The 14190-nt window shown below is 71.6% G+C and overlaps 1 protein-coding gene across 8 annotated transcripts in view; it reads right to left on the bottom strand.

Moving 5' to 3' along the window:
* LOC140900815 (uncharacterized) overlaps positions 1 to 14190 on the bottom strand; it is a 35881-nt gene that overhangs the window by 11268 nt on the left and 10423 nt on the right. For 4 of the 8 annotated variants that reach the window (XM_073318666.1, XM_073318672.1, XM_073318668.1 and 1 more), the window contains exons 7-39: positions 13867 to 13995; positions 13585 to 13767; positions 13149 to 13196; positions 12754 to 12795; positions 12565 to 12627; positions 12335 to 12409; positions 11966 to 12049; positions 11807 to 11863; positions 11433 to 11486; positions 11040 to 11093; positions 10037 to 10090; positions 9460 to 9513; positions 9265 to 9318; positions 9138 to 9182; positions 8711 to 8764; positions 8594 to 8638; positions 8343 to 8396; positions 7919 to 7963; positions 7622 to 7675; positions 7145 to 7189; positions 6825 to 6878; positions 6491 to 6535; positions 5807 to 5860; positions 5384 to 5491; positions 5251 to 5304; positions 5112 to 5165; positions 4348 to 4392; positions 3422 to 3475; positions 2940 to 2984; positions 2613 to 2666; positions 1840 to 1893; positions 1699 to 1752; positions 1374 to 1481 (exon numbers count right to left, since the gene is read on the bottom strand). In XM_073318666.1, the coding sequence (XP_073174767.1) occupies positions 1374 to 1481; positions 1699 to 1752; positions 1840 to 1893; positions 2613 to 2666; positions 2940 to 2984; positions 3422 to 3475; positions 4348 to 4392; positions 5112 to 5165; positions 5251 to 5304; positions 5384 to 5491; positions 5807 to 5860; positions 6491 to 6535; positions 6825 to 6878; positions 7145 to 7189; positions 7622 to 7675; positions 7919 to 7963; positions 8343 to 8396; positions 8594 to 8638; positions 8711 to 8764; positions 9138 to 9182; positions 9265 to 9318; positions 9460 to 9513; positions 10037 to 10090; positions 11040 to 11093; positions 11433 to 11486; positions 11807 to 11863; positions 11966 to 12049; positions 12335 to 12409; positions 12565 to 12627; positions 12754 to 12795; positions 13149 to 13196; positions 13585 to 13767; positions 13867 to 13995 (2076 nt within the window). The remainder of the gene's footprint in view (positions 1 to 1373; positions 1482 to 1698; positions 1753 to 1839; positions 1894 to 2612; positions 2667 to 2939; positions 2985 to 3421; positions 3476 to 4347; positions 4393 to 5111; positions 5166 to 5250; positions 5305 to 5383; positions 5492 to 5806; positions 5861 to 6490; positions 6536 to 6824; positions 6879 to 7144; positions 7190 to 7621; positions 7676 to 7918; positions 7964 to 8342; positions 8397 to 8593; positions 8639 to 8710; positions 8765 to 9137; positions 9183 to 9264; positions 9319 to 9459; positions 9514 to 10036; positions 10091 to 11039; positions 11094 to 11432; positions 11487 to 11806; positions 11864 to 11965; positions 12050 to 12334; positions 12410 to 12564; positions 12628 to 12753; positions 12796 to 13148; positions 13197 to 13584; positions 13768 to 13866; positions 13996 to 14190) is intronic. The other 4 variants (XM_073318667.1, XM_073318671.1, XM_073318670.1 and 1 more) reach the window with 4 other exon arrangements.

Raw genomic sequence — 14190 nt, 5'->3', positions numbered from 1 at the left:
CCAGCTTCCCCGGGCAGAAGGTGTCACCCGGCCCCAGCCCCCTCCTGGCTCAGGTGACAGGCTCAGGTATCGTCCCTCCAGTGAAGCCCCCCCGCTATCCCATCCCAGTGCCGACAGTCCCAGTAAAACTCCCTTGCGACATCCGCAGGTCAATCCGCCCCGCTCCCTGCTGCACCACACCCATCCTGCTGAAAACGGGGGCCCCAAGGGGCCACCCCCGGGACAGCAGGGAGCGAAATCCACCACCAGTATGAGTTGCCTTGTTGAGGGGTCCCCAAGATGAATAAAACCCCACTTCATCACACGGCCCCTCTGCATCGAGAAGGGTTGGGGGTTCTGAGACCTTCTCTAGCGCGAACAGGCCCTAATTGGGGGCTGTCCTAGCAGCAGGCTGGATGGGATGATCACAGTGGGTCCTCCTGGCCTTAAACCTTATTAATCTCTGCCCCAGGCATGGAGCCAGCCTGGGCAGAGCTAAGGGTAGGACCCAGGAGTCCAGGCTCCCCACCCCACCGCCTCTAACCACTAGACCACACTGTGACAAAGTGGATTTTTCCTCCTTATTGTGTTGCGCACAAGACCATGTGAGTCTTACTGTTTTGCATGAATACTGGGTGCCTCAGTTTCCCTGTGTATTGCACCAACGCCTAGGTGGTGGGAATTGGGTGTTTGACTTTTGCTGAGACCCTCGGGGGCGGCTCCAGCTGCCAGCACATGTGCGATGGATGGTGCCCTTCGTAACCTGAGACCCAGGAAGGGGAATGCGACCAGACGACACTTTGCCCCGGGGAAGAGAGACAAAGACCAGGAGGAGGAACAACAGGTGTGTCAGGGGGTCGGGTTGCTGGAAGCTGAGCAGTCTCGGAGGCATCTGGCCCGGGGTCCCCCCAAAAGTCACTGATCCTGTTCCCGTCGACTGGCTGAGAGTCACGGCTGACTGCGGAGTGGGGGGGCAGGGCCCTCTGGCTGCCCCAGGGGTCCCGTCCCGCTGCACCCGCCAAGGGGAAGTGTGAGGTGCGAACAGGCTGCTGGCCGGGCCGAGGTCAGACCAGAACGGCTGTCGCGAAGGAGGCTCCTTGCCCTGGTGACAGGTGCCCTGAGGGGAGTCGCGCCACCCCAGACCTGGCTGGAGGCTCCTTGCCCTGGTGACAGGTGCCCTGAGGGGAGTCGCGCCACCCCAGACCTGGCTGGCTTCATACATAGCCATTCCGGAGCATCGGACCCACCCACTCCCCTCCCAGAGAACCCAGGTGTCCGGGCTCCCAGCCCCTGGTCAGGCCTGCTTGCAGTGCTGCCCATGCAGGAACTGGGGGGCACGTGAGCACCCCCCCCCGCTCCATGCATGAATCCACGGTCCCCAGCATGGCACTTACCTTAGCCCCTTCCCGGCCGGCAGCCCCTGGTAGCCCCTGCTCCCCAGGGGGGCCAGGGGAGCCCGGATGCCCCCGCTCTCCAATGGGGCCCGTCTCGCCCGAGTTACCCTGAGGGGCAGAGAAGGGGCACCAGTGAGGTGGGGCAGGGTGGTCTGGATCCAATGCGGGGCTTGCTGGGCCCTGCAAGAGAAGGGGCAGCCCCACCCCCACAGCAGCCGGTGGAAGGGGGGACCCATCACAGGCCATTGACAGGGAGATGGGCCCAGGCTCCCGAGGGCACGGAGCCAGGGCAGGCATGGGGCCGGGGGACGTGGGGCTCACTCACCTGGGGTCCCACCACTCCCGTGGGGCCAGGGGGGCCGGTCTTGCCATGGTATCCCTGCGGAGAGACGGGGGGTGAGCGTTGGGCAGCCCCAGCCGCTAGGCCTCACTGGGGCAGCGACAGGGGTATGGGGGGGCCACTCACCGGCTCCCCGCGCTGTCCTGGGTGTCCAGGCAACCCGTCCTTCCCGGCTGGGCCCTGCCAAGGCGCAGAGTCAGGGGCTGCGAGCGCCAACCGGCCGGACCCCCCCAGGGCCGCCCCAGACGCCTCCCCCCCAGGGCCACCCCACACGCCTCCCCCCAGGGCTGCCCCATGCACCAACCGGCCGGATCCCCCAAGGGCTGCCCCACGCACCAACCGGCCGGATCCCGCCCAGGGCTGCCCCACACACCTCTCCCCCAGGGCAGCCCCATGCACTAACTGGCCGGATTCCCCCCAGGGCCGCCCCACGCACCAACTGGCCAGATCCCCCCAGGGCTGTCTCACACGCCTCCTCCCAGGGCTGCCCCACGCACTAACTGGCCGGATTCCCCCCAGGGCCACCCCACATGCCTCCCCCCCCGGGCTACCCCACGCACCAACCGGCCGGATCCTGCCCAGGGCCGCCCCACACACCTCCCCCCAAGGGCCGCCCCACGCACCAACTGCCCAGATTCCCCCCCAGGGCCGCCCCGCAAGGCTGCCCCACGCACCAACAGGCCAGATCCCCATCCCCCTGCCCAGGGCCACCCCACTCGCTCCGCAGCTCCTCCCATAATGGCCCTCCCTGAACCCCAGCCGTGCAGGAGGGACCCCCAGGAGGGTTCATTCCTCTGTAAGAGGCCCCCGTAGCCAGCAGCGGGGAGGGGGATCCCAGCCCAGGCACCCCAGGGGCGCTGAGCCCCCTGCACCGGTGGGAAGGGGGGAGTTGTACTTACAGGTGGACCCTTCGGGCCTCGGAAACCGTTGGGGCCCTGCGGCCCCTGGGGGCCCTGGGAGAGCAGGAGAACAGCTGTGAGCACAAGGGGGACAGCACCCAGACCCCCCTCAATTCCCCTCCCCCACCCTCCTCCACAGCCCTCCAGGACCCCTGTACTCCTCCCCCTCCCCTTAGCCCCCCAGGACCCCTGTACCCCCCTTCCCCCAAGCCCCACAGAGGCCCTGCTCCCCCTGGGTGGCTGTCCTGCCCCAGGGCAGGGGGTCGGTGGGGGATCCCCCATGCCCACAGACACTGGCCAGCCCGTGGGGTCCCTGCTCAGACTCACCTTCTCCCCCACGGCTCCGGGGGCCCCGTCATGGCTGGCGTCGCCCTGGGGACAGAGAACCAGGCTGAGGGCGGCCAGCCCCCGCTCGGGGACGGGGACCCTGCGCCAGGGCAGCGGGGATGGGTGCCGGGTAGGGGTGAGTCGAGGGGACGGGGGCGAGGCAGGGCCTGTGTGGGGGGCGGACCAGGGGGCGGGATGCCTGGCAGGGATGTCAGGTGAGGAAGATGGGGGGCACTGGGGGCCACCGGGTACTGTGGAGGCGCGGGGCAGAGGGAGGGCACTGGGTATGGGGGGCAGAGGTCAATGGGGGGATGGCAGGGAACGGGCTCGGTCCCCAGCGCCCCATGGAGTGGGGCCAGGGTGCTGTACCCACGGTGGGGGGGGCATTGGGCAAGGGGGGTCTGGCTAATATCCGGAGGGTGGAGATGGACGGACGGACGGAGTGGGTGGGGCTGGTGCGGTGCAGCCAGACCCTGAGCTACCTTCGGTCCCGGCTTCCCCGTCGGCCCCGTCTGGCCTCGCTCCCCTGGCAGGCCCTGGGCAGAGAGAGGGAGAGCGGGATGAGCGGGTGCAAGGCGGGGCGGGCTGCCCGAGACCAGGACCTGGCGGGTGGGGGGCACCGGGGCCTGCTCAGCACTGGCTGGGTGGGGCTCTGGGGCCCCGCTGGGGCCGGTCACTGGGGGGGGGGCTCTGGGGCCCAGCTGGGGCCGGTCACTGCGGGGGGTGCTCTGGGGCCCAGCTGGGGCCGGTCACTGGGGGGGGGCTCTGGGGCCCAGCTGGGGCCGGTCACTGGGGGAGGGCTCTGGGGCCCAGCTGGGGCCGGTCACTGTGGGGGGGGCTCTGGGGCCCCGCTGGGGCCGGTCACTGTGGGGGGGGCTCTGGGGCCCCGCTGGGGCCGGTCACTGTGGGGGGGCTCTGGGGCCCCGCTGGGGCCGGTCACTGGGGGGGGGCTCTGGGGCCCCGCTGGGGCCGGTCACTGGGGGGGAGCTCTGGGGCCCAGCTGGGGCCGGTCACTGGGGGGGAGCTCTGGGGCCCAGCTGGGGCCGGTCACTGGGGGGGGCTCTGGGGCCCAGCTGGGGCCGGTCACTGGGGGGGGCTCTGGGGCCCAGCCGGGGCCGGTCACTGCGGGGGGTGCTCTGGGGCCCAGCTGGGGCCGGTTACTGTGGGGGGGGCTCTGGGGCCCAGCTGGGGCCGGTCACTGCGGGGGGGGCTCTGGGGCCCAGCCGGGGCTGGTCACTGGGGGGGCGGGGAGCGGCTCTGGGGCCCAGCCGGGGCCAGTCACTAGAGTATGGGGGGAGTCAGGGCTGGTAGCTGGGGAACATGGGGGCTGTCACTGGGGGACAGAGCTGACTCTTTGGCCTGTCCCCCCAGGCGCTGTGGGGGACCAGGGGTGTCTGGGGCCGCTCACCGGAGGTCCACGCTGTCCTGCCTGCCCGGCCTGGCCAGCCTTGCCCTGCGAGGGGAGAACAAAACGGTAGCGTGGGCGAAATACTGTGCGTGGTGCTGCCCTGCCCCACGGGATCACACGCCACGTGCCCCATGCACGCCGGCCCTGCACATGCGGAAGGGCCGGCTGCCCCCCTGCGATCACCTATGAGACTCTTGTAATATATAGATCAAGCCAGCGCGTGCCTCAGTTTCCCTGGTGCGGCTGGCACAGGGCTGCTGGCTCACAGGGTGGTCCTGCCACGCTGGGCGAGGGGCGTCAGTCCCTGGACCGCGCTGCCCGGAGGTCGCAGGGGGCTGCAGGCCCAGAGCTCGGGCTGAAGGGACGTGGGTTTCCCACAGAGGGAGCGGGCCACCCGGGGGCTTGGCTCAGGGATGGAGCCTCCCGGAGGCTGTTCCAACCCGTGGGTCCGTGACACGCCCCGGCTGACACGCGGGTGACGGTGCCAGGACACGGCACACGTGACACGTCTCTCCCAGCGCCCGCCGGCGAGGGACCCGGACCCGAGGGGGGCACGCACACACCCAGGCCGTGGGCGCCCGGCTGGGAGGGACAGGGGGGCTGGCCGAGCGTAGGGCCCACGGGACGGGGACTCAGAGCTCCAGGCTTCCGCCCCTGGCCCTGCCGCCCGCTCCCAGTGTGGCCTCGGGCCTCTGGCCTCAGTGTCCCCAGCTGCTGCTGCCCGCCTGCCAGGGGCGCGTGGGGCAGGGGCCCCGCTCACTCACCCGCTTTCCTTTCTCCCCTGCGAGCCCCAGGGGGCCCGGGAAGCCGGCAGAGCCCTGTGGGAGAGAGCACGGGTTAGGGGGGCGAAGCCGGGGGGCCTGGACCCCCCTCCCAGGTCCCAGCCTCCTGCCCCCCACTTACCTTGGGGCCCTGGCGCCCAGGGTAGCCCGGCAGGCCTGGCACGCCCAGCTTGCCCTGCAGCGAGAGAGAGCGGAGCTGAGAGGCGGCAGGGCCCCCAGCCGGACGCGGGGGCGGGGGACGGGGACGCACTTACCTTCTCCCCCGCCGGGCCGGAGGCGCCCGCCTCCCCCACGGGGCCCAGCTGGCCCTTCAGCCCCTCGGGGCCGTCCTCCCCCCGCGGCCCCAGCGGCCCCGCGTTGCCCTGCAACGGAGAGAGAGACGCCCCCCGGCACAGGGATACCGCGGCGTTAGGGGGGGGACTGCCCCTGTGCCACCCCCTTCACCTTCTGGCCCGGAGCCCCCCTCCTGCCCCCCCAATCCCCGCCCCTCCCCCTTCTGCCACAGCCCCGCCTGCCCCTCCCTCCTCCCGCCCCACACCCAGAGCCCAACCCCCTCTCCCGGGTCCCTGCCCCACTGCCCAGCTCTGCCAGGCCCAGCCGACAGGCAGTGTCCAACAATTTACGGTGATTTGTGCAGTCAGCCCCCCCAGTTCCCCCTCAGGAGGGGCCCCGCTCACCCTGTCACCCTTGTGGCCCATGTCACCCTTGAAGCCGGGGAATCCATCTTCTCCCTGGACAGAGACATGGGTCAGGCCGGGTGGGGCCAACCCCGAAACCCGGGGGGGGGGGTCCCCTTCTCGTAGTGAACTGGGAGCTCAGCCCCCTGAACGATCAACATAGGGGATGCCCAAAGGTCCCCCAGCCCCCTGCCAACCCAGCCCTGCCCCCCAACCCTGCCGGTGCCCCTCACTCCCGACCCGCAGCCCCCTGCTAGCCCAGCCCTGGGCTCCCCCCAGCTCTGCCGGTGCCCCTCGCTCCCGACCCGCAGCCCCCTGCCAGCCTGGCCCTCGGCCCCCCCAGACCTGCCGGTGCCCCTCACTCCTGACCCACAGCCCCCTGCCAGCCCGGCCCTGGGCCCCCCCAGACCTGCCGGTGCCCCTCACTCCTGACCCGCAGCCCCCTGCCAGCCCGGCCCTGGGCCCCCCCAAACCTGCCGGTGCCCCTCACTCCTGACCCACAGCCCCCTGCCAGCCCGGCCCTGGGCCCCCCCAGACCTGCCGGTGCCCCTCACTCCCGACCCGCAGCCCCTGCTAGCCTGGCCCCAGCCCATGACTCCTCCCTGCAGGCCCCACTCCCGCAGTGGGACATGTCACCTGGCAGGTCCCAGCTGGTGTGTTCCCCACCGCCCCCCCCATCCTTACCTTCTCCCCTTTGCTTCCCTTCAGGCCCCTGGCTCCGAAGGCCCCCTGCAGAGACACGGGGGGAGGGGGTCAGAGCAGGACTCTGGGCCCCAAACACTCTGGAGGCAGCCAGCGCCCCCCGTGCCCCCCACTGGCGTCGGGCTGGAGGCCCTGGGGCACGTGTGGGGAGAGGCCCCATGGGGTTGCCAGAGTCACACGCGGAGGCGTTGGCATGGCAGGGGGCAGCTCCTGTCTGGGCTCTGACCCTGCCGTGGGGCTGGCCTGGCTGACGGCCCCGGGTGGGGGAAGGGAGGCCTTCGCTGGGGCACAGCTGAGCACTGGGGGCAGGACCCACCTTGACCCCGCGGGGGCCTGGGTAGCCAACGGGTCCCACGGTGCCGGCTGGACCCTAGGGAGAGAGAGCGTCAGACACCCCAGCCCTGCTCCCCATGGGCCCCACCCCCCACGGAAACGACACCCCCCCCCACGAACCCTCCCCACAGGCCCCACCTCCGGTACAACCCCCCCACAGCCCTCACGCCCTGCACGACCCCCTCATGGGCTCCATGGGCCCTGCCCCCCAAGGATGGGGCTGTGGCCCTGGGGCGTGCGGCTGCTTTGCCTGCTCCCCACGTGCCCCTGATGGGGGGCAGCCCAGCCCCAGGGGCTCTGTACCTGGAGCCCTTTCTCCCCCGCCGGCCCCTCTCTGCCAGGGTGACCCTAAAAGGAAGCACAAGAGACACGGGCAGGTTAGCGCCAGGCTGGGCTCCGGGGCCCCCAGCAGCCCCACCCCGGCCGCTATCCAGCTCACTGGCTGCAGGGGATAGAAGAGGAGGGGATGGGGGGTGCCCAGAGGGATGGGGGATGCTGGGGGGCGTGTGCCCGGGGGGATGTGCCGCGGGAGGGGGCAGATGCTGTAGTCCGCCTGTGTGTTTGCCCCGGGGGGGGTGTTCCCGGGGGGGACACGTACCAGTGGGGGGGATGCATGTGTGCCCAGGGTGGGGGGGGGTGGGGGGGACATGCTGTGATCTGTCTGTGTGTTTGTTCCTGGGGAGTGGGGGGAATGTGCCAGGCAAAGCCCAGGCCTGTGTCGGAGCCCCCAGCCCCTCCGCCGACCCCTGCCCTCCGGAGCCTGGCGTCCCCAGTACTTACGGGGGGCCCGTCAGCGCCGGCCACGCCCTGCATGCCCCGCTTCCCCAGCGGGCCCTGCGCGGAGAAAGGACACGTCACGGGGGCGCCTACCTCAGATCCTGCCGCCCCCACTCGCAGCCGCCGTGGGGCCTGGCCGTGGGGCACAGCCCCCCAGGGCCCCGGCAGCCCTGGCCTCCCACACCGGCCCTGCAACGGGCACCCCACTGAGCCATCGCTCCATGCCCCCAACCCTGCAGTGGGGGTCCCAGGAGGCCCCACATATGCTCCAGAGCAGCCCCATGGCCTCCCCACACTCACCTTCTCCCCCGGCATCCCGATGGGCCCCTGGGGGCCAGGCAGGCCCTAGTGGAGAGAACAGAGATGGGTCACAGAAGGACGGTGTACGGCCCCCCCTGCACACACCCCGGATCCCCCCGCCACACCCCAGGCCCCTACCCCCCCAGCATCCCCGCCCCCCAAGCCCACATCCCTGCCTCAGTCCCATCCCCCAGCCCGTCCCCTGACCCCACCCCCATCACACGCGCCACCCTGGACCCCAGCCCCCCTGCGGCCTCATCCACCAGGCCAGGCCCCCATCTCTGGCCCACACCTCCAGTGGGACTGGCTGGGGGGGTGGGAAGCACTGGCCGACCACACCCACTATTAGTGAAGGGGTCAGGGGGAGCAATCCGGCCTCGCCCCATTGGCCCACATTTGGCCCCCGTGCGAGCGACGGACATACCTGGGGTCCCGGGGTTCCCTGCTGCCCGGGGGGGCCCGGCTCCCCCTGGATCCCCTGGGGAGAGAGCAGCATCCGTGAGACGTGGGCACAGGCCGCCCCCACCCCCACCCTGCCCAGCTGCCAGGGCAAGGCGCTTCAAGTCCAGCTGGGGGGGCCCCCCACAACCACCCCCCAGCCCCTTCTACCTCCCAGAGCCCCCCCAACATCCCTCAGCCCCCGGCACCTCTAGGGTCGGCCCCGCCCGCTCTCACCACGTTGCCCTTGGGCCCAGGCACGCCATCCATGCCGCTCACGCCCTGCGGGGAGAGGGGAGAGCATCAGTGGGGGGCAACAAACACGGGGGGGGGACACATTGACAGGACTCGTACCAGCTGTCCTGGGGGGCCGGGGAGGCCACGGGAGCCGACCAAGCCGCGCACGCCCTATGGCCGAAGAAAGAGACGTTAGACTGCCTGAGAATACCAGCCCCCCACCCCCTGCTTGACCCCACCAGAGCCTACTCCCCTCCCACAGCCAGAGAGGGAACCCAGGAGTCCTGGCTCCCAGCTTCCCCTGCTCTAACCACTAGCCCCCACCCCCTCCCAGAGCTGGGAGAGAACCCAGGAGTCCTGGCTCCCAGCTTCCCCTGCTCTAACCACTAGCCCCCACCCCCTCCCAGAGCTGGGAGAGAACCCAGGAGTCCTGGCTCCCAGCCCGCTCTGCTCAACCCCGCCAGAGCCCACCCCCTCCCACAGCCAAGGAACGAACCCAGGAGTCCTGCCCCCACCCCCGCCAGTGCCAGTGTGGGGTACTCACGGGCTCCCCGGGCTGCCCCCTGGGTCCTGCCGGGCCGCCCGAGCCCTAGGAGAGAGAGAGCAGAGCTGAGGGGGGCTGTGCTGGGTCTGGCAGTGCCCGTGCCCCCTTCCCCGCCTGGGGCCCTTACCTTGGCTCCGTTCTCTCCTGGGGGGCCCGCTGGCCCTGGCTTCCCCACGTCCCCCTGCGGGAGAGAGAGTGAGAGGTGAGGCCTGTGGGGCCAGGCGGGGGGGCGCTCACAGCTGCCCCATGGGGCCAGGAATGGGGGGTCGGGGCCCTGTGTTCACAGCTGCCCCGTGGGGCCGGGCGGGGGGCTCACACTTACCTTGTGACCCTTCTCGCCCGGCAGCCCCGGCAGCCCATCGAAGCCCCTGTCGCCCTACGGGTGCGGGGGGGAGGTCGTTAGCCATGCAGGCCCAGTTGGGAGTGGGGCAGGGAGCAGGCCCAGCACACGGGGTGTGAAGGGGGCCACAGACACCCCCTGCCCCACCCCAGAGGGCTTCGCTCCCTGCCACGGTCCCTCAGCCAGCCCCTTATCTCCTCGCTTGCCCCCTTCCCCCCCTTCCCCCTTCCCCCCCCACATCATCCACTTGCCCCATCGTCCCCTGCCAGACTGAGCTCCAGCTGCAAAGCCCTTGGAAATGAGGCCGTGCGGGACCCGGGGGCCGCAGAGTTGCCTCTTTATGTCAGAGCGGGGGAAACTGAGGCGCCAGAGGGGAAGAGACTCACCAGCCACACAGCAAGGGGGTTTGTGGCAAGGCTGGGAACAGAACCAGGGCTCCTGGCCCCACCCCCCACAACCCACCAGTTGCTCCCCTCCTGGTGCTGGAGATAGAACCCAGGAGTCCTGACTCCCAGCCCCCCCCAATCCCCCCGCCAGGGACCTCAATCCAGCCACAGACCTTGGGTCCGGTGTCCCCTGGGAGGCCCCGGGCACCGTCCGCCCCAGAGCGACCCTGCAAAACATGTCAAGGGTGTGAGAGGCCCGCTCTGCAGGCTGGACCGGCTAAAGGGGGCCGGTTCGGGGCCGGCTGTGGGGCGTTGGGAGGCTCACAGGGGGGGCGTCTGGGACGTCGATAGGGACTGACGCCACTTCGGGGCCGGGCTGCCAGAGCCTGTGGAACAAAGCACCGGCTGGGCTGAGCTCTCGGGGGACCGGGGGGCTGAGGACCCCCAGTGCGGGGCTCAGCCCCTGACGCGGCCCCCCGGGGTGGCACCGTGGCTGCAGGTCACCTGGCCCCTGGGGACAGTTCAAAGCTCCCAGCGGGGTCCCAGGGCCCAATACAGACACGACCAGACCTGGTGAATAACCAGCTGGGCCGTGGCTCTGTGCCAGGGAAGGGACGGGCCCCCGGGGCCCCATCCTTAGGGGAGGGCTGGCAGAACAGAGGCCCCAGGAGCCTGGTGCTTGTTCAGAGCCGGGGGGGAGCAAGGCTGTGGGCTTCCCTTGTCGGCGACACGTTTACCCCCAGAGCCCGAGGGCTGGGCGGGATCCGGGGGTCCCCAGGGGCCAAAGCGAAGCCGGGTGGCCGGGGCAGAGCCTGCTCCAGAGGGCCGGGGCCGGGTCTCGGTGGGACCCCAGCGCGAGAGCACGGCCCCGCTGCTCCGAGCTGTGACCAGGCCGTGGGGGACCCGCCAGGCCGCCCTTGCTGGGCCAGGGCAGGGATCGGGGCCCCACCGCGAGTCGCCGACGGGCAGGAGCCGGGGGCAGGGACGGGGTCACTGAGGAGGGGGCCGGGGGCGCACGGGGCGGGCCGGGGGGTGAGGGGCACGGAGCAGAGGTGTTGGGGCAGGAACTCTGTCGTTTTACTGCCCCAGGGGAGGGTGCTGCATTGCCAGGTGCCCCGGACCAGGCGGGAGGGGGGCAGCCCCCCAGGGCACCCCCCAGACTGTGCCCCCACTCACCCGTTTGCCCCCTTTCCCCGGCGGGCCGGGTGGGCCCTGCATCCCTCGCGGACCCTGCGGGAGAAAGAAGGGCTGACGGCTCCACCGGACACCCCAGCTGGGCCCCCCCCAGTCTTGTGCCACCTACACCCCCCATCAGGCCCCACCCCCCAACCCCCCCACTGGGCCCCACTCTTCCCCCCATCCAGACTCTGCACCCCACTGGGCCCCACACTGGTCCCCAGCCTGCTCCACACACCCATCCCAGCCGGCCCCGGCACTGACCACCCCCCACCCAAACCTGCCCCAAACCCCGTCCCCCCAGCCGGCTGGGCACAGGGGCCATGCGCTGCTTAGCACCCCCGCCCCACGGCACAGGGAGCCCCCTGGCCTCCCTGCGGTCCCCCGGCTCACCTGAGGCCCCATGTCTCCCGAGTCCCCTTTCAGGCCGGGATTCCCAGGGAGACCCTACAAAAAACAAAGGAGAAAATCCACAGTGCGCCGGGGTGGGGGGGGAGGAACGGTGGGCAGGGGGAGGAGGTGATGGTCCCAAGGTCAGAGTCACTGGCAGGGGAAAGGCTACGTCCTGGCTCAGCCCCCCCGCTGGCCCCCCACATCCCATTCCCTGCCCCCCGAGCTGCCTCCTCCCCACGTCCCATTTCCTGCCTCCCAGGCTGGCCCCCCCAGCCCTTGGGGGTCACTTTACATCCCGGAAATAAACCCCACGACACGCCCCTACCCGATGCTGTCCCCCCTTCCCCTGGTGCCCCCCCAGCCCCACCACTCACCAGGGGGCCTGGCCGGCCGGTCAAGCCCATGGGGCCCGGGGGTCCCTTCATGGAGAGCTGGAAGAGAAGGAGCCCGGTGAGGCGGGGGAGAGGCGGGCCCCGGCGAGCGGGCGGGGGCCTGGGTGCGGATCCCGGCGCGGGCGCAAGGCCTGGCCTTACCTTGGCCTGCTGCAGGACAGCCTGCGCCTGCACCTCCTGGAAGGACACGGTGGGGCCCTTGGGCGAGTCGCTGCCGAACTGGAACTGGGGGGGGACGGGCAGCGCCCGGGTCAGAGCCAGGGCAGGGAGCGGCTGGGCCCCCCTCTGGGGCACCAACCCCCTGCCCCCCGCCTGCGCACCAGCCCCCCAGAGAGAGCGGGGAATGGCGCGCTCCCCCCCACCTGGGCACCAGCCCCCCCAGCCCTACCCGAAGAGTGGGGACCAGACTGCCCCCCTCGATGGACACCAGCCCCCCAGCCAGTCTCAGCACCCCACAACCCCCCCGGCCCGTCCTGCCCCGCGCAGCCCACGGCGACCCCCCCCACCTACCGGCAGCATGATCATGGTCCCCGGAGGCCCCCGGCCCCCGTCGGCTCCCGGCAGCCCCGGCCGCCCCGCAGGGCCCTGTGGGGGAGGGAAGGAGCCCCCCGTCAATCAGCGGGCGGTGCAGGCAGGGACTCGCAGCCCCCGCGGCGGGGAGCATGCCGCCCATTCCTGAGCCCCCCTGCCCCCCTGCAGCCTCAGACAGGGCCCCCTCCCCCGGCACCGCGGCTGCTTACCTGCTCGCCGGGGTCGCCCGGCAGCCCCGCCGGCCCCACCGGCCCTGGGGGGCCCATCTCGCCCTGCCAGAGACACAGAGGAACCTCAGCCACTGCAGAGACCCAGCGAGCCCCCCCGCTCCCGCCTAGCCCCCCGCCCGCCAGCCCTGCTCCCCCCGGTCCCCACTCCCCGCAGCGTGGGGTCCTTACCGCTGGGCCCGGGGCTCCCGGCAGCCCTTCGAATCGCCGGCCCTAGGGGGAGAAGAACCAGTTAGGGCAGCGCGTCCCGACCCCCCGACCGGGGATCCGGCCCCTCGTGCAGCCCCAGCACCCGGCAGGATTGAACCCATGGTCCCCGGAGCTGGGCGAGCCCCCGCCCAGTGCCCCCCGCCCTGCCGCTCGCTCCCCAGGGCCGGTCAGCCGGACGGGGCCCATTGGGGGCCCCCCACAGCCTGGTTCCCCTTGGCCAGGGCCCCCCCCAGAGCCCAACCTGGCCAGGGGCCAGTCCCACCCCACCCCTGGCCCAGCTGGCTCCGCTGCAGGACGAGGCACCCTGGGGAGGGCCCCCCCAAGACGGCTCTGCCCTGGGCTGCACTGGTACTCACGGGCTCGAAGGTGGCCGGCTCCCCCTTCTCCCCCTTCCGGCTGGCTTCCTGCAAGGGACGCATGGGTCAGGGTGACACAGGTGGCAAACAGCCCCAGCCCCCCACGCCCAGCCACTGCAACCCCCCTCACTGCCCGGCTTCCCAAGCCTGCCCCACAGGGGGAGGGCGCCACCCCCCTGCCTCCCGCAGGCCTAGCTCTAGGCTAGCGGCTGGTTACGGGAGGCCCCAAGGAGAAGCCCAGATGGCCGACACTCCACCTTCCCCGGCGCTTTGTCCCCCCAGTGCCTAGTCCCCCCCGGCACCCCATCCCCCGATTCCCACCCGTGCCCCTTCCTCCGATTCCCACCCACACCCCGGCACCCTGTCTACACCAGCACCCTGTCCCCCCCTGGCCTCCCGTCCCCCCATTGCCGCCCACGCCCCATCCCGTTCGTACCCGGGCAGCCTGGCCCAGGGCTTCCCGTCGCTCGGCAGGGCCGTAGCGCTCCAGGCTGGCGTCGTGGCCCAGGGGCTCCCCGTCGTCGTACTCCTCATACTCCCTCAGGGCGTAGTCAGGGGGCTCGGTGCTGTTGGCCCCGGGGTCCCCATCCGCCCCGATCCCGTGCTCCTCTCCCAGATCCTGCAGGCGAGGGGGGGAAGCCGGGGTCACTGGCGTTTGCCAGGGGTGAGAGCTGTGTGCCCCACTGCATCCCTCCAGCCCCCTCCCCAGCCACGGTACCTCGTAGGCCTCAGGCAGGTTCGGGCTGATGGTCACGGTGCTGGCAGGGGTGGTCCCGGGCAGTGGGGTGACGTGCTCCTCCCCAGATGGGGTCGCCTCCAGGGTAGGAGCTGCTTGGGTCAGGGCCTCCTCAAAGGGCAGTGGAGAGAAAACAGGGCATTAGAGGAGAAAAGACAGTGGCCAGGACGGCCCCACCCTGGGCATGGCCCACCAGGCAAGAGGGACTGGCAGGGGGCGGCAAGGGGAGGTAGCTGGGGGGCAGCCAAGGGGGTAGTTGGGGGGGCAGGGGCACCTCCTGCTGTGGGGAGCATTGTACCCTCCCAG

The sequence above is a fragment of the Lepidochelys kempii genome, chromosome 20, assembly GCF_965140265.1.
Source record: "Lepidochelys kempii isolate rLepKem1 chromosome 20, rLepKem1.hap2, whole genome shotgun sequence".
In the NCBI taxonomy this organism is placed as follows: Eukaryota; Metazoa; Chordata; order Testudines; family Cheloniidae; genus Lepidochelys; species Lepidochelys kempii.
Note: the sequence above shows the minus strand (reverse complement) of the source record. Positions and strands in the feature narration are given on the sequence as shown.